At 47.8% G+C, this 19355-nt stretch overlaps 1 protein-coding gene across 1 annotated transcript in view; it reads right to left on the bottom strand.

Annotated features, from left to right (window-relative positions):
- Positions 1–14580, bottom strand: part of LOC149525808 (cilia- and flagella-associated protein 337-like) — a 59733-nt gene extending 45153 nt beyond the window's left edge. The window contains 3 exon segments of the mRNA XM_089777662.1: positions 11461–11743; positions 13898–13901; positions 14202–14580. Coding sequence (XP_089633788.1) covers positions 11461–11743; positions 13898–13901; positions 14202–14265 — 351 coding nt within the window. The 5' untranslated portion in view covers positions 14266–14580.
- Positions 14581–19355: the final 4775 nt, after the last annotated feature.

Raw genomic sequence — 19355 nt, 5'->3', positions numbered from 1 at the left:
GTGAACTGAATACTGTGAGTCTGGGAGATGAGGGGTACTTCACATGCGACCTGTCCTGAAAACAGGCAGCTGCTATAGGCTGGAAACCAGTCAATGGGAGCTACTGGGGGCAGCAGCAGTGTGAGAAGCCTCTCACCCCCTCCTCCTGGTCTCTCATCACTCAAACATACACACGATCCTGCAGCTAACTTTTCTGAGTCCTGAGCAGGGACAGGGCAGGCAGGAAGCTGGCTGAGGCTCCCGTGGACCAGATTCGGTAGCTTGGCAGGTCAGATCCAGCCCATGGACCATATTTTGACCAACCCTACTCTAACCGATTGACTGATCTGACTCAATGTGCTTGATCGTTAAAAAAAAAAAGAAAAAAAAAGTCTCCAGGTCAAGCTGCCACAGAATCCCAAATGTGACAAACTATCCCAGTCTTGAATTGCTTCCACGTGTTGCATGAAACAATCTGAGAACTGAATAAATCAAATTGAATTAGAATGTGAAGTTGATGGATCACATTAAATAGTAATAGTCTACTAATGCACAAGTTAAACCAGTTTCTTCTTTCCCCTCTGATTGTTTTCTTAAATATAAATGTTGCATCAATGCAAAGAAAATCCCAACTGTACATTCTCTAAATTAAGATTCAATCCTACCCCAACTGAAAACAACAGGGGCTTCTAAATGCCTGTAATTGGAATAGGATCAAACTTGTTCTTTGTCTTATCAAAATCAGCTTTAAATTAAACCTTATGACAGTCTGAAGGCCTGATCCTCTAAATATTGATAGTAGTCAACTTTAACTGACTGTTTTCAATTTTCTACTAAAGCCGAACACATTGCTGGAGATGCTCACACCATCACACAATCAGATCCTCAAATATGAAATATGTTTTATACATACCTCTTTGACAACAAAGCAAAAGAGCATCTATCTTTTCTTTCCTCTGAATTCCTTTGAATCCAGAAGGCAATATTTACTATGTTTTAGATGATGTTACTTATTAAGTAGAATGACAAGCAATTGTTTCAAACATTCACTAAGTTGCATTCATCAATAATTTATTGAATGAGCAATGTGTATTTTGAAGCTGTAGTCTATCAGACACTACCATTGTGGGCTTCATTGAAACGATAAATAATAAATCAGGTTGCACTTCAGTTTGGTGATATTTATGACTAACAACATAGGGTATGTCTACACTAGCCCCCTAGTTTGAACTAGAGAGGCTAATGTAAGCATTCGAAGTTGCAAATGAAGCCCGGGATTTAAATATCCGGCGCTTTATTTGCATCTTCCCGTCTGGGCACCATTTTTAAGTCCCCCTAGTCCAAACTAACTGCTTCATTGAATGAGATGTAACAGTTAACTCGAACTAAGGACTTAGTTCGAGTTAACGTTTGACTGCCGTGCAGCCACGGGCAGTTAGTTCGGACTAAGGGGATTTAAAAATGGCGCCCGGACAGGAAGATGCAAATAAAGCCCCAGATATTTAAATCCCGGGCTTCATTTGCAACTTCGAATGCCTACATTAGCCGCCCTAGTTCAAACTAGGGGGCTAGTGTGGACCTGAATAGTGTCTAAGGACCAACCACAGATAAGGCCCTATTGTGATAGGCACTATACAAGCAGGCTACGTCTACACTGGCCCCATTTCCGAAAGGGGCATGCTAATTTTCAACTTCAGAATAGGGAAATCCGCGGGGGATTTAAATATCCCCCGCGGGATTTAAATAAAGATGTCTGCCGCTTTTTTCCGGCTTGGGGAAAAGCCGGAAAAAAGCGTCTAGACTGGCCCGATCCTCCGGAATAAAGCCCTATTCCGGAGGATCTCTTATTCCTACTTTGAACAATCTGAGAATAAGAATAAGGAATAAGAGATCCTCCGGAACAGGGCTTTATTCCGGAGGATCAGGCCAGTCTAGATGCTTTTTTCCGGCTTTTCCCCAAGCCGGAAAAAAGTGGCGGACATCTTTATTTAAATCCCACGCGGGATATTTAAATCCCCCGCAGATTTCCCTATTCTGAAGTTGAAAATTAGCATGCCCCTTTCGGAAAAGGGGCCAGTGTAGACGTAGCCGCAGAGTAGCAGGTTGTCCCTGCCCCACAGAGTTTACAGTCTAAGTAGACAGACAGACACAAAGTGGGGGAAATGTCATAAACACACAAACAGAGCAAACAATCTGATGGCAGCAAACCTGACGTTAGTTCCATAATTTTTTGAGGTCGGATGAGTTTAGTTTAGAAGGGTATGTTTACACTACAAAGTTAGTTCGAACTAACGGACGTTAGTTCGAACTAACTTTCATAGGCGCTATACTAGCGCTCCATTAGTTCGAACTAGGTAATCCTCATTCCTTGAGGATTAAGCCTAGTTCGAACTAGCTAGTTCGAATTAAGGGGTGTGTAGCCCCTTAATTCGAACTAGTGGGAGGTTAACCCTCCCCAGGTTTCCCTGGTGGCCACTCTGGCCAACACCAGGGAAACTCTACTGCCTCCCTCCCGGCCCCAGACCCCTTAAAGGGGCACGGGCTGGCTACGGTGCCCGTGCCAGGTGCAAGCCTGCCAGCACCCAGCCAGCAGACCCTGCACCTGGCACGGATCGAGCCAGCCACCCGATGCCCCCCAGCCCTCCCCCTCTTCCCGGGACCAGGCTGGCGGCTCCCGGGAGCTTGCCCGGGACCGCAAGAGGCGGGCACCCGCCTGGGCTAGTGCGGATATCATGGACCTCGTCCACGATCTCCGCACTAGGCACAGGAAAGTAGCCGGCTTGGGCAGGATAGCTGCCAGCCTGGCCACCCAGGAGCAGATGTGCAAGAGAATCAAGGGGGTCCACTGAGACCCCCGACCCTGAGCCCTGAGCTTACAATGGCCGTCCTGGGTCAGACCAAAGGTCCATCTAGCCCAGTAGCCTGTCTGCCGACAGTGGCCAACCCTAGGGACCCTGGAGGGGATGGACCAAAGACAGTGACCAAGCCATTTGTCTCGTGCCATCCCTCTCCAGCCTTCCACAAACTTTGGGCAGGGACACCACTCCTACCCCCTGGCTAATACCACTCCATGGACCCAACCTCCATGACTTGATCTCACTTCCCTTTATACTCTGTTCCAGTTCTAGCCTTCACAGCCTCCTGCAGCAAGGAGTTCCACAGGTTGACTCTTTGCTTTGTGAAGAAGAACTTTCTGTTACTAGTTTGAAGCCTGCTACCCATTCCTTTCCTTTGGTGTCCTCTAGTCCTTCTTTATGGGAACTAATGAAGAACTTTTCTGTATGCACCCTCTCCACCCAACTCCTGCTTTTAGAGACCTCTATCCTGTCCCCCCTCCGTCTCCTCTTTTCTAAGCTGAGAAGTCCCAGTCCCTTTAGCCTCTCTTCATATGGGACCTGTTCCCAACCCCTGATCATTTTAGTTGCCCTCCCCTCTCCCAGCCTCTCTCTTCCCCTCTCCCACCTCCTTTTCCCAGTCTCCCCCAGTTTTGTTCAATAAAGACAGATTCCATTTTTGAACACAATTGTCCTTTATTTTGTACATCAAGAAAAGGGGCTAGGGAAGGGTAAGTGGAAGGAGGTGAGGGAGGAATGGGGCACGAGCCCCCGATGGGGAGGACTGGGTTGGCTCTGCGGGCTTCTGGGGGTGGAAGCTCTCCTGCAGCCCCCCAGTTGCCCCCTCTCCTCAGATGGCAGCCTGCGGCAAGTGCAGCCGGGCTGATGGCCAAGTGCTGTGATGTGCCCAGTGTGGGCACTCAGGGCACTCCAAGCCAGGACTGCTTTGCAAGCGGGGCACCCCTGAGAACTGTCTGTCTGGGGTGGGGGTCGGGACCCTTTAAGCACAGCCCTCGGCTAGCCTGAGACAGCATCTCCACGCTCTAAGTCCTCCTCTGATGCCCTGCCGGCACTGCTTCCGGCCATCCTTAACCCCGCTTCAGGGTCCACTTAATGTGGACGCACTAGTTCAAATTAGCAAAACGCTAATTCGAACTAGTTTTTAGTTCTAGATGCATTAGTTCGAATTAGCTTAGTTCGAATTAGCGCTGTAGTGTAGACATACCCGAAGAGATCAACTACCTGGAAAGAAAAGTGAAGGTTGAGAGGACACCGAAGGGGGTAGGAAGGCAAGGGGGACTAGACAGGAGAGACAGTGGTAAGAGGGGCAGGTGTAGAGTGCTGCTAAGTGAAGAAACTGTGAGAAAGGTGAAGAAGAGGATTGCAGCAAACTGCCAATTATCACAAGACAAAGAAAGTCCAGTCAAAACTGTACATTGTTCTCTGAATTCTGTTTTGTCTGCTCCTATTTCCACTAGACCAGCAGTTCCCAACCCGTGGCCCACGGGTTGCATGCAGCACAATAAGCATACCACTGCGGCCCAGCTGTCTGCTAAAAAAAAAAAAAAATCAGAATTTGCTTTGATCTGGTAGGGGTTGGGACTGGCAGAGGGGAAGACAGCAACATCTTGCACCAGCCTTCATGAGTTGCTCCTGCCAGCAGGGATCTAGTGAGTGAGTGCTGAAAGGGGACAGGGAGTGGGACAGTGAGTAGAAATGGGGAGAGGGAATCTGGGTGGGGGGGGGCAATGGGAACTAGCTTTCCTGGGGTGCAGTAGCACCTTCAAGTTTTAGGTGATGCTCCACTGCAGGGGTCAGGGTTTACTTCTCGACTCCATATGGTGGGGTCCAGGCTTGGCTTTTCACAGCGTGGGCCCATGGGAGGGTGGGAGTAGGGAATCCAGCATCTAGCCTCACTGCATGGTCCAGGATCCAACTGCCCAGTTCCATACGGGGGAACTGGGTCCTGGCTGACTGGCTCAGTGCCTAGGGCTTGGCTCCTGGCACCACTTTGGGCAGGGTGTTGGATATACGGCCACCCAGTCTCACTTGGCCCTGCAGAGGAGGAGTCCCATGATCCTGCCTGAACTTACTGCATGATCTGGGGTCCAGCTGCCTAGTCCCATGCAGGGTGTCCAGATCTCTGCTGCCTGGTCCAGGGCCCCACTCTGGTTCAGAGCACTAGGCATAGGGGTCAATGAGGGCTTGGGGGGGCACTATGGTTCTCAACCTATGGCCCACATAACACACTCTTGTCCCCACCACGGCCACATGAGGGGATGGGGATGAAGTGTGAATTCCTAGTTTCCCCAGAGAGGGGGGTGGGGTATTTTCCTTGTAATGTTCTGGGTCCCGGGATACTGGGAGACGTGATAGCCCTCGCTAGACCTCATTTTACCTGTCCCTGCCCCTACCAGTACAGCATTCTCTACTTGGCTCCTTCTGCCACAGCTCCTACTGGCCAAAGTCTTTAGCTGGTTCACTTAAAAGTTCCTTCTTATCAACAATATCTGTGGTAAACTGAGCATACATCATGACAGAGCTAACAGACTCAACAACAATTCTCAGCCACCCCACTGGAGGCTGCTTTTCAGTTTGTCTTCCAAGTGCTTATACAGATGACACTTCTTTCTTTTGCCTTGACTCAGTGCCCCATACAAGATCTGTTTTGGGAGATGGACGTCTTCCATTCTGATGGCATGTCCAATCCACCCATACTGCGCTCTCAGTAACATTTCCTCGGTGTTGGTTGTGTTTGCTCTTTCAAGAACCTCAATACTGGTCACTCTGGGTATGTCTACACTACCCTCCTAATTCGAACTAGGAGGGTAATGTAGGCATACCGCACTTGCAAATGAAGCCCGGGATTTGAATTTCCCGGGCTTCATTTGCATGAAGCCGGCCGGCGCCATTTTTAAATGCCGGCAGTTCGAACCCCGTGCCGCGCGGCTACACGCGGCACGGAGTAGCTACTTCAGAGTAGGCTTCCTAATCCGAACTAGCTGTACTCCTCATTCCACGAGGAGTACAGCTAGTTTGGATTAGGAAGCCTAATCTGAACTAGCTACTCCGTGCCGCGTGTAGCCGCGCGGCACGGGGTTCGAACTGCCGGCATTTAAAAATGGCGCCGGCCGGCTGCATGCAAATGAAGCCCGGGAAATTCAAATCCCGGGCTTCATTTGCAAGTGCGGTATGCCTACATTACCCTCCTAGTTCGAATTAGGAGGGTAGTGTAGACATACCCTCTGTCCTGCCAGCAAATGCCCATTATTAAGTGGGGGAAGCACATGTGAAATTGTTCAAGCAGTTTAATATGTTGACTACAAAGAGTTCCTGTCTCAGATCCATGCAGGTGACATGTCAGAAACACTTCGCTGTAGATCTTCAGTTTGGTGGAGACACAAATGTTGTGCTGGTTAATTACTTTTGTTCAGTCAGCTAAGAGTCCCTCTGGCTTTACTGATTCTGGAGGCAATTACCTTTTCAAGAGAACTATCATTCAACACGGTGCTGCCCAGATACTTGAAATGAGCCACACTTTTCCACTGCTTGCCTTGGATGAAGATGAATGACTCTGGGGTACTGGAATAAGGTGCTGATTGGAACAAGACCTCTGTCTTCCCAAAACTGATGGTAATTCCAAAGAGCTGGGATGATGCAGAAGACGTATAAACGATGACCTGAAGGTTGCCATGTCCACAGGCCATCAAGGCATAGTCATTTGCAAAAAGTACCTCAATAAGAAGTCTCTCCAGTGTCTCGGTCTTAGTAATGAGTCTTCAAAGATCAAAGAGGGAGCCATCAATTCGATAGCAGATGTATATCGCCTCATCCAAATCACTTGTGGCATGGTTGAGGAAACAGGAAAAGAACAAGCTGAACTGCCTGGAGCAAGAACGCAGGCTTGCTTCACTCATTCAAAATTTTGAATGCATCACAAAAGTTACTGCTGATGAGCACTTGTACTGCCTGCCATATGCTCATGAACAAACAGATGATTTGTATGAACCTTCTTGAGCAGTCTAGTTTACATAGTTTCAGTCAAATCAATGAAAACTGCATAAAGGTCATGTTCTGTTCTAAACGTTTTTCTGGACCTGTCTTACAACAAAGATCATGTCCATATGACTTGGTCTGAAACGACAATGCATTTCATATGTGATTTTTCTCATATATGTTTACAATGAATCTGTTCAGTAGAATGAGCGCTAGAATTTTCCCTTCTGTACATAGAAGAGCAATGCTTCTGTTTTTTCCACACTCAAATTTGTTCCTTTGTTTTTGAACAGACACACAATAATAGCATCTTTGAAGTGTTGTGGCATTTTGTCTTCCTTCCAAATACTTAAGATATCATGAAACACTTCATTAGCTTTTGGACCTGCTACTTTATACAGTTCTGCTGGGAAATCAACCTTTCCAGATGCTTTACAATAGTTCAGTAGTTTGATGGCTTTCCTAACTTCCTCAACTAATGGAGGGAAGTCAAGATCTTTTTTGATGAGTTTCGCAGGTATATTATCAAGGGCACACCTATCGAGTGTGGATGGTCTATAAAATAGACTATTGAAGTGTTCTGCTTATCTCCATTGCACAATATAGATACAAAGAACTGATGCCAAGTTATGGACATAAACAGAAATTATAATTCTTAAAATGTGTTCTTCCAGCTAAAGAAGAGTTCTCTCACCCTGGATGAAGGAATGTGGTTTCCCCACTAGGCAGTTACTTCCAAAATACTTTGATAGACAATATGAATGTATTTACATTTACATAAACAGCCCCATCAAGCTAACAACTTGTGAAAGCAAACCTTGCACTATCACAGTGGGGAAAAGATTGACTATCATGTGTTTAATGTCATTCAGGTGCATGGAGGGGGCAAAAATAAGTAATTTGCATTTTAGCAACCAATCCCAGTGGGAGAAAATACAGCTGGTCACTTCCCTCAAGACAAACTCCACTTCACCTACTTCACAGCTAGAAATAGACTTCTCTGGAGATATGCTTCAGAAGAATTCATTTCAAAGAGTCATTGGACTACAAAAGAGAGGGGCACAGAAACCTAAGTTATCTATCTTGTACCTACGACGATAAAGGTACCAGCCCTTTGAATATGAGGAATAGATCATGACTCATGAGTTTGATCAGGCATCTTGATGGAAATATGGTAAGAATTTTATCTTGAACCAAGTCTAGACTGTTAAGTTCTAATTACTAGGAAACATTTGAGTTTTATTTCTCTTGTAACCATGTTTGACTTTAATCCTTATACATGTACTCACTTAAAACCTCTCTGTTTGGAATTAAATACACTTGTTTTATTTTTAATCAAAACCAATCCAGTGCTATGTTTGAACTGAACTGTTTGGTAAGTCCAGTTAAAATAAACTGCTAGATAGTGATTCTTTAAAAGAGCAATGAACTGTAACATTCCTGATTGTCCCAGGACAGAGCTGGACATTTTGAACACATATTTGGGGGGAAATATGGGGCTGGGAAGAGCATGTCATCACCTTACATGTTGTTAACCAAGGCTGGTGAAGACCAGTAGAAGTCTGTGGTATTTCAGGCAGGCTCCTGAATCCAAAATGTTGGATAAGAGCTGTCCAATACATAGACATAAAATGCATGCTTGCTGCTGACCGTGGGCGTCCCAGGCAGAGAGCTCCAATAGGGAAGTTTTAAGGCAGTGATCTCCAACCTTTTTAAACACAAAATCATTTTTTTGAATGTAATTGCAATCCAGATCTACCTCAGACCCTTCTCCTGCCCCTTCTCCGAGGCCCTGCCCCAGCTCACTCCGTCCTCCCCTATCCTTCCTCCCTTTCATCAGGCAGGGGCAGAGGGTTGGGGTGCAGGCTCTGGTCTTGGGATAAGGGATTTGGAGTTGCTCTGAGCTAAGCCTGAGGCAGGAGCTTGGGCTGCAGGAGGGGGTTTATGATTAGGACAGGGGTTCAGGATATAGGCTCCAGCTGGACAATGCTTACCACAGGTGGCTCCTGGGTGGTGGTGCAGTAGGGCTAAGGCAGGCTCACCCCTACCCTGCCCCTGCCCCACTCTCAAAAGCAGCCTGCAAACTCCATCGCAAGCCCTGTTGTGCCCCCCTTCATTCTGTGTAGATAGACTACAGGGAGAGATGGTAACAAGGTTGGGAGAGAGGGCACCCAGACATCGGTGCCCCCTCCTCTTCCTTACCTGCCCAGCAAGCCGGGGAGGGGAGGTGCAGCTGCAAAGCAAAGGTCAGGTGCTGCGCAGCAGTGAGGAGAGAGACAGCTGAAGTTCAGGCACTTGATAGCCTCTTGGCCAAACCAGTCAGAATCACCTGTCAGAGGCTCCAAGATCTACCAGTAGATCCTGATCTACTGGTTGGTGACCACTGTTTTAAGGTGACAGCTCTTCATCAGTCTGGATAGCACCCCAGAATGTGACATTTGCCCTACTTTTCTTTGTCTTGAACTAAATTCTGCAGTCCTTAGTCCTGGTCTGCACCGGAAAGTTACATCCACATAACTGCCTCACTCAGGAGTGTGAAAACTCCACACCTTTGAATGGCATAGGTAAGTCAATCTCAGTCCTTGTACAGACAGCGCTAGATTGATGAAAGAATTCTCCCATCAGCTTTGTTACCACCTCTCCAGGAGATGGGCTATTTATGTTGATAGGAGAACCTCTCCTGTCAGCATAGGCAGCATCCACACTGAAATGACACAGTTCTATCCTCTAGTGTTTCAAGTGTAGACAAACCCTTACTCAGCACAACTTCCAGCAATTGATATTCCACCCTGTCAATGCTATTCCCCACTCTGGAACTTCAAATGCAGAATGTGGCGGTCCGCAAAAGACCTGAAAAATACCTTGCCTCTATAGGTTTCTGCTTAAAAACTCTCCAATGTCACAGATAACCTGACCTTGGAAAGGTTGCTGCCACTACCCAAGTGCCTGAACCCAGGAAGAAATCACTTGGGACCTTCTTCCAGAGAGGTACCCCAAGCTCTTTTATCACAAAAGAGCTTGAAAAAACAAATGGTAATCTCTGATAGCTAACCGTTCACTCTTAGACAAATATACACAGACCTCCTATTACCTTCAAGGACACAAGAATCAGATCACAGCCTTAAAAAAGGTTATTTTATTAACAAAACACAAAGATATACTTGGTAAAACATACTTGACTCCTAAGTGTTTTAAAGCAATTAAGAAAATAACATACTAAAACACAGAGAATTGTATCCCAGGGACAGTGTATGGGGGGGCACATGGACTCAGCACAGAATTTTAACCAAACAACAAAACAAAGAAAATAACCTGATTGTGTCTAAATAAACATTGCGGCTACGTCTACACTGGCCCCTCTTCCGTAAGGGGCATGTAAATTTCAAGAGTCGTCGTAGGGAAATCCGCGGGGGATTTAAATATCCCCCGCGGCATTTAAATAAAAATGGCCGCCGCTTTTTTCCGGCTTTTAAAAAAGCCGGAAAAGAGCGTCTAGACTGGCCCCGATCCTCCGGAAAAAGCGCCCTTTTCCGGAGGGTCTTATTCTTACTTTGAAGTAAGAATAAGACCCTCCGGAAAAGGGCGCTTTTTCCGGAGGATCGGGGCCAGTCTAGACGCTCTTTTCCGGCTTTTTTAAAAGCCGGAAAAAAGCGGCGGCCATTTTTATTTAAATGCCGCGGGGGATATTTAAATCCCCCGCGGATTTCCCTACGACGACTCTTGAAATTTACATGCCCCTTACGGAAGAGGGGCCAGTGTAGACGTAGCCTGCCTGTCTACTCACATAGCCATACTTCCAAAGTCCAGTACGATTCTAGGCCCAAGTATTCCTTTTTTTAGGCATGGTATCCCTGCCAGGTTCAATTCATCCTCCCGCTCCCGCCCCAGCTCCTGATTTAACGTCACATAAAGAAAAACAGCAAGCAGATTCCCTTTCAATTCAAATCTCAACACTTTCTTCCCATTGGGTATCCTGGCTCCCTGCCAACACTTTCTAAGTATCTATGTTTACCCTTTAGTTACTGAATGGTGGGATGTTTAGAAAAGGACAACACTCCTCCCATCCATCACACTCCCCAACTTGCTACACTGTTTTTTAGACTAGCTCACTGGAGGCTTGGTGCAGCTGAGTATTAGAGGTATCACCCTCCCAAACCTTCACTCAATCACGCTTATGAGACTTGCAGGCCTTTATTATAGGAGTGCATGTAGGGAATTCAGGTACCTGAGTAGCAATCCCCACATTGGGCAACTTGCACCTTACAACTGAATGGTTACTTTTTGCACATCAAATTAAAAAAAAAACTGTTTCTGCATCAGATCAGACTACTTCAGAGCCAGCATCGAGAGCCTTTTGATATTCCAATTGCTTAGATGGCCAGATAAATTTTCAGCTGGGTTGCATATGAGTTGGCATCCCTCTCATTGTGCAATAATTTAGCCATACAACTCAGCATCTAAAGGCAAGCGTGTTCCTAAACAGGCTTTTAAAAAACTCTACCCACAGTACATAATTAAGTTTTCCTTAAGATCATTACATTCACACTGAAAAACCAGGATTCTGTCTTTCTGGCTCCTCAGCTGTGTGGTAAATCCTATTTGCAAAGGAGGCATACCAGAGGAGAGACAAACTCAAGAGCATTGACAATACCTTTTCTTTCCTCAGACTCTTGGCAGAGTCAGTGTGATGCTGAAAACTTTCATGCTCCAATATATTCTCCATGAGTCCTACTGAGTGACTCTTCTGATGCCCTTTCAGTAATTCTTTTACTAGCCATTTTGGAAGCCAAGAGCTTTCTTCTTTTGCTTCTTCCAAAAGACTGCTGTAGGAAACTGGAGAGGCAGCTTGTAATCTGGGACCTCCTCGCGAAGTCTGGGCATGTTGAAATGAAGCTTTGTTTTCAGATTTCGACTCCCTTAGCTCATTCAGAATGCTGTCAGAACGAACGCCAGAAAGGATTCATGTATGGGGCAACATCAGAGTACACAAATGAATAATACTTTGCTCTTACGTAGCATTTTTCATCTATACATCTCAAGTCATTTTACATAGGATAAGCTTTACTGTTCCTCTTAGAGATGGGGAAAGGTGAGACTGAAAAAGAAAGAGATGTCTTGCTTCCACACACGAAACTGGTAGCAGATCCAGGAACAGAAAACAGGTTGCTTGACTCCTACGCTATAATCCTACCTCCTAAAACAGAAGTAAGTTAGGGAGATTTTGCTACCCATTCCAAACTTCCACTTCTGATTGCTGACAAATGGGAAAAGGCAATGGATAATGTTAGCGAGAAGCTAGAGCACACCATCAGTTTGGGATATAATCATACCTTGCCCCCGGACACCACCGGCTGCGTCTAGATTGGCATGGACGCTTTTCCGCAAAAGCACTTTTTGCAGAAAAGCGTCCGTGCCAATCTAGATACCCTTTTCCACAAAAAAGCCCCGATCGCCATTTTCGCGATCGGGGCTTTTTTGCGGAAAACAAATCTGAGCTGTCTACACTGGCCCTTTTGCACAAAGGGCAGAATAGTATTTCCGCAAGAAGCACTGATTTCTTACAGTAGGAAGTCAGTGCTTTTGCGGAAATTCAAGCGGCCAGGGTAGACAGCTGGCAAGTTTTTCCGGAAAAGCGGCTGATTTTCCGGAAAAACTGGCCAGTCTAGACACAGCCCACCTAGTTTAGGCATTAGGCAATAATGAGGTTGTTGATTTTCCTTAGATTTCTGAAATTATTATACAGTACTATATGATCACGATCTGGGACTAATTCTACAGCTCCTACTCCTTTTAATGATGGTAAATACAGCAGAACTGGGCCCTTTGTATGCTTGCTGAATCTGCCTCATCTGCAGCTCTGAAAAGCACAAACAATTTTTCTAGCTCAAGGCAAATGAGTTTCCTATATGGAACATGGAAGCTAAGGATAGACGTCTTGAGTGGTAGACCTCTTTGCAGACAGGTTTTGCAATCCTCACCCCTTCTGGAAAGGACCACATGGGCTTACTATCCCTAGACTGTGTCTCCGGGCTGCAGCCTTCTGTTTATCAAATGGAATAACATGACAGCTCCAACTCTGGTACACAGGATGCAGAGCAAAAAGCCTACATGTCTGGGTCTCACCTAAACTTTGTTCTTTCCTTCCAAGTTTTGAGTTAAGTTCCATTCAACCCAGTCCTCCTGTTCTTGGCCTGGGAAAGATGGATAGCCCCAGAAATGTTTTCTTAGTGTCTCTATCAGAGGCATCTCCTGCCACTGTTGCCACCCTGTAATAGCATGCAAAACTACTATATTGTTCAGTTACTAGGTGCCACTGTGAGTGACATACCTTCACCACCGCCATTCCTGGCAGTGCATTAAAGAATCTTAAAGAGATGCATTGCAAGTGTTTCTTCTGGAAAAAATGCTCTGTAGTAGCCAGTCCCTATCCAGTACAGAAGCCTGAGCTGCTTGTAGCAGCCCTCAACCTCAACCTGTACCAGGTATAGGCACAATACACCACTTCCTCATTAGGTTGAGGTCTTTAGTGGATTAATGCCCCTTTGATCCTGGGAAGAATAAACCTGGGAAGAATAAACCTTGCTAACTTGGCTGGAACCACTATTTCTTAGAAAGGTTAGATATTCTCTCTGGGGATGCCTTATGCTTTGTTTCCCTCCATTGACAGCTGCCTTTGATGTCATTCCACACATTCTGCTAGGATATCAAACAAGTAAGGGGACAGGTGTCAGCTACTTCCAAAACCAAAGATAACTCCCTTGTTCTCCATGATAAACTACCACAGTGGGGAGCCCCGTGTCACCCCTTGGCCATAACGCCCGGGACAGACAAGGGGCCCGCACACAAGCTGTAGCCTGAAGCACACTCAAGACCACAGCAAGCAATGGAACCTTGTGCCCGGTGCATCCGACAGGGCGCTGGGACAAACAATCGCAGCAGCAGAAGGAAGGGAAATGACTACGGGCACGACCACGAAAGGGTTAGAAAGACCTTAAAGCTTCCCCCCATGCCCCAGTGTTTATTGCAGTGCTTCGTCTCCTCCCTCGCTCTGTGCCTAGCCGCGAGTGAGCGGATCCTGCTTTCTCTACGCGCCTACAACCAAAACTTCTCCATGGCAGCAGCAGGCGCTCCCGGGCGGGAGAAGCCAATCCCCAGGCTGCAGCGCCAGGGCGCGTTCACCTCCCGAGTGCAGGGGCGCGATGCCCCTCAGACGCTGCAGCGTGGGGGAAGCTGGGCTGGGCGCGGGGAGCACCTGGCTCTCGGCCCGCGTAAAACGCAGCGCTGGTTGGTTGGTTGCTTGACAACAGCGACTCCCCACAACTCTGCGGCAGCCTGCCGGCTGGGAGGGTCGCTGGAGCAAGCGGGTAAGGGTGGAGGGAGATCCTGTCCTACCGCGGAGAGATGTTTCTAGCTTTCCTGCGGCAGAGCGCGGTCGCGCTGCCTTCCTCACAGCCATGGTCCCCCTAGCCAAGCACGCTCAGTGGCGGCAGCAGCAGCCCATGTCCCGCTGCACAGGTCGGGAAGGCGCTGCGGACCTTGCGCGTCGGATTGCTCTGTGCACTGCACCGCCCTCGCTCCGCCGCCCCGGCACGTGAGGGCGGGGATTGCACAGGACTGGCGGGAGCAGCGAGAGGCTCTCTCCCCTCGGCTGCACGAGGCCCCGGCACGGCGTGGTCTGCAGCGCACCTCGTGGAGTGCGCAGTTACCCGGTGCCGGCTCCTGGCTGAAAGGGAGAGGGGTTGCCACCATAGTGGGCAATTAAGTACAATATCTCCGCGAGCCCTGGTCTGAACAGCTTATGGAAAATGCCCATCACAAAGCAACTCCTGCTTGGAAGCATTTAGTCACTTCCTGTAATAAACAACTTTTTCTTACCCTTTGTAGCTGTCAGTGATAGGCAGCAAAATGCCGCCCTTGATTGACACAAGGGTAAATTGTGTTTCTTCTCATGCCGTTAGGGCAAGAGAAGCCCAGAAAAGAGCTGGTGAGGTGCACATTTGCTTTTCATTTCTCTTTGCCAGGTTTCAAAAGAACAACAAGGAGCAGAGTGTTTTAAGCTACAGCAAAACTCCAATAGTCCGGCATCCAATAGTCCGGCACTCCTGATAGTCCGGCATCAAAATGGCAAGAGCCTAGTGAGTGAGCTTCGGCAAAAAAAGAGTCACAAGGTAACAGCAGCAGCAGCTGAACTGAGCAAAAAGGGTAAAAAAGGCTTAAAAAAACTAAAACATTACAGTATACTGTATACAGTATGTACAATAAAAAGGGTTAGGAACACTTTATATACAGTATATAATGTATACAGTATATATATATATATATAACCTGCTTATAGTACCTCCTGATAGTCCGGCATATCTGATAATCCGGCACCACCTAAATCCCATATGTTCCGGATTATCAGAAGTCTACTGTAGTGTGTTTTGCAGAAAGAGACCTATTTCCACTTGGACTAATTGGAGATTAGCAATGATGAGGTAATGTTTATTTGTTGGGAGAAAGTACAATATTTCAAAATGTACAGAGCTCTTCTTCAGATCTGGGAAACACTACCTAAACTAAATACAGATTGGAACAGATTATAGGAGACCACCTAAAATGAGATTGGCAATTGAACTGGCTGGTGATGGTGCTACCCATCAGAGCCAGCACCACCCCATACATAGCACACAGCTGTATGGAGCACCACAGAATGTGGTGCCCTACTTAGCTGTGTATTTTGCATATTGGTAGGGACGGTCTTGCAAACTGTCTGATTAGGAAAATACAGAGTGAAAACAAATATAAAGTCTTTAAGAGAGCACAAAAATGACTCTTTCCGAAACTATCAACAAGAAAACACACAATAGTGTCTCAGCAAGCACAAACCTCTTATACATTTCAAGGTTTAGGATACAGCAAACAGAAAGCCTCTTTTTTTCAGTTACATAACCGCATACATAACTTGATACTGGATCAAGCAGACTTACCATGTCTGCTGTTAGTACAAGAGAAATAAGGGCCTTGGGGGGGGGGAGGTGTGTGTGTGTGTGGGCCTGTGTGTGTGTGGGTGTGGGTGTGTGTGGTGTGTGAGAGAGAGAGAGAGAGATACGTTGTCTCAAGTCTGGTGTTACATGATCACTTCAGTGTAAATTATATTACATTTCTGAATGAGACATTTTTCCCTTACCCATATTATTGTGATCATCCACATCTTGCAGCCCCTTCACAAGCAATAACTCTAACTACAAGCTTTATAAGACTCTTGGAAGTAAAGTATCTGATAATACTGCTGATTTGATGTTTCCCTCAAAAGCACATTTCAGTGTATTAGCAGTTACACTTATTTAACTATTAATAGGGAGGCAGCTTTATTTTCTTAATCTGTTGGTAATTATCTGGTCCCTGCCTTATCGTGGCTCTGTGTAAGACAATTGCACAATGGTTGTGAGGACTGGAAGGAGGATTCCATGAAGCATTATTATCCATATAAAGCAGTACAGCCTTCATGGACCAGGTTAGGCCAGAAGAGTCACATAATTAGTGGGTCCCTTCACTAGACCTGTGTACATAGCCAATACTCATAACTTCAAACTAAAAAATCATAAATGCACACGAATGGCCTAAACTTAACCTTCTTCTTGTAAAAGCCTTGTATATTGCTGAAAACTGTTATCATGTCCCCTTTCAGTGTTTTCTTTTCCAGACTAAACAAAACCAGTTTTTTCAGTCTTCCCTCTTAGCTCATGTGTCCTGGGACCTTTAATAATTTTTGTTGCTATTCTCTGAATTTGTCTACATCTTTCCTGAAATGTGTCACCCAGAAATAGACACATACTCCAGATGAGGCCTAATCAACATAGAGCAGAGAATTATTTTTCTTGTCTTGTAATGCTTACAACACTCCTGCTAATACAGAGTGATGTTCACTTTTTTTGCAAGTGTTACATTACTGACTCAGCTTGTGGTCTACTATGACTCCCAGATCCCTTCCTGCAGTACTCTTTCCTAGGCAGTCATTTCCCATTTTGTATGTGTGCAACTGATTGATCCTGCCTAAGTGGAGTACTTTGCATTTGTCCTTATTGAATTTCATCCTATTTACTTTGGACCATTTCTCCATTTGTCCAGGTCATTTTGAATTATAGTCCTATCCTCCAAAGCACTTGCAACCCACCCAGCTTGATCTCATTCACAAAGTTTACAAGTGTATTTTCAATGCCATTATCTAAATCATTGATGAAGATATTGAGCAGAACCATACTCAGAACCAGGGTTGCCAGATGGTTGAAACAAAAATACTGAACCCCCCCCTCCCCCGCAAAAAAAAAAACACTGGGAAAAAATTCTGTTGAAGGGGGGGGGAAAGGGGGAGGGAGACCAAAGTTGTTGAGCAAAAAAGGACTCCAAGGACTTATTAAGCCAAAAAAAAAAATTAAAATAAAACAGCATGTCGCCTTTAAGAGTGCAGGAATGGGAACAGGGGAGAAATTGAGCACTAAGGCCCAGGAGAAGCATTGCTTCCCCTAGATCTTTTGGCCGGCAGCCATTTTGTGCTGGCAGCCTTGGGGAACCAGATAAGCATGGAGGCTGGGGGTGTTTGGAGCCAGAGGAAGGCTCAGGGAGGCTGGGCTCTGAGTGTTTGTAGGGTTGCCAGGTGCCCGGCATTTTCGCCTCCTGGCCAGGGAAAAATTCAGAAAATACCGGACATCTCAGGTGTCCAGTATACTCTGAATTTTTTTACCGGACAGGAGGCAAAAATACTGGACTGTCCGGGTGAATATCGGACACCTGGCAACCCTATGGAGCAACCATGGGTAGGCAGGTGACTTCCCCATAGCCACGTCTTTGGGTGTCCCAATGGGAAGAAGCGGGAATTCCACCCCACTCAGTTTTGGCTGAGAGCCCATGGAAAGCGCCTAAACAACCACAAAGCACCTGTGGTTGTCCTGGACTACGGCTCCACACTTCTGTCCTGGACTTCAGCTCCACACCGTGCTTGAACAGCACTCAGGGACAGGGCTTCTCCTTCTCCTACCTAAGGCATCACTCCTAGGCCAGACACAACCAGCTGAAGGCTCCCAGCCCCCAATCGCGCCCCGCCTCCCAGCTACTCCACCCACCCCTGCCAGGCTTCTGACACGACCAGAGGCTCCCAGCGCTGATCGCAGCCCCGCCTCCCAGCCTGGGAGTTTCAGCTAGGAGGCGGGGTGGCGATCACCGCTGGGAGCCTCTGGTCGCGTCAGAAGCCTGGTGGGGGCAGGGGCCACTCCTCCCTCCCCCATCAGACTTCCGTCTGGTGCCCAGCTGGAAAAATCAGAGAATACTGGACACTGCATGTGTCCGGTATTGTCTGATTTTTTTTTACTGGACAGAGAGTGCAAATACCAGACTGTCTAGTAGGACACCAGACACCTGGCAACCCTACTCAGAACTGATCTCTATGGCTGTGTGTGACGGACCCGGTGGGGTCCGCACTCGAACCCGTGGGGGAACCCCCCCCCGCAGCGGGAAAAGCAGCCGCCGCAATGGGCGAACACACCGGCGCGGCGGCCCGGACGCCCCGCAGCGCCGGCCGGAGCCGGGAGCGGGAGGCGGGGCCGAACATGAGCGGCCAGGAAGCGGCCGCCCCTGCCGCCCCGGCTGACGCTCCAGCAGAGGACCCGGGAGTACGCCGGGGCAGCCGCGAAGGGAGAGGCGCGGGGGGGGCGGAGCTTACCGCCCCGACGTCATCCCTCGGGGACCATAAAGGCCGGAAGCGAACCGGCAAGAATGGGGAGAGTGCAGCGGCAGGCACCCTGGCGTCCAGGAGCACCAAACCCCCAGCCCTTGGGGCAACCCGGAGAGACGGGCTCGGCAGCTGGCGGCTCGCCCTGGGACACGCTCGACGACTTCGGCGGGGTGAGTGATCCCAACCTTGTTCCTCCAGCGGAGCAAGGCAGGGGGGAGTGGAAGGAGCCCGAGGCGGGACCCTTTTGGCGCCCGTGGGCGGACGAGTTGAGGGCCGCAGCCCCGTCCGCCGTGGAGGGCGACTACAGGTCGCCGACCTCCGCTTAGGGCCTCGGGCTGGGACCCGGAGGTGAGGGAGGGCCCAGGTCCCCCACTCCCTTTCCTCCACAACAACCCTCTTCTCCCCGTCCAAACCGAGAGAGGGGGAGAGGCTGATGAAGGGGCCGCCGAGCCCCCTCAGTCCCTTGGGGGCTGAGGGGTGATTGCCCCCGCAACCAGAAGCCACTACTAGGACCCCGGCAGGGGAGGCCGAAGAGCCAAGTACAGACGGTGGGTTCGCTGGGCCCCGTCCCTCCCCGGACAGGGCCGCGATCGGCTGGGGGGGGGGGGAGCGAGGTGCTCGCACCCGTAAAAACTCATCACACTGTGAATTACTGATAACTACTCTCTGGGAATGGTTATCCAACCAGTTATGAACCCACCTTATAGTAACTCCATATAGGTTGTATTTCCATAGTTTGTTTATGAAACAATCATGTGAGACGGTATCAAAAGCCTTACTATGGTAAAAGTAGATTGAAGAAGTTAACAGTTGTTGAAGCAATGAGCTAAAATAAT

The sequence above is a fragment of the Pelodiscus sinensis genome, chromosome 1 (genome assembly GCF_052426305.1).
Source record: "Pelodiscus sinensis isolate ZL-2025 chromosome 1, ASM5242630v1, whole genome shotgun sequence".
NCBI classification, from domain to species: Eukaryota; Metazoa; Chordata; order Testudines; family Trionychidae; genus Pelodiscus; species Pelodiscus sinensis.
The sequence above is the reverse complement of the archived record's forward strand: the minus strand, read 5'-3'. Positions and strand labels throughout refer to the sequence as shown.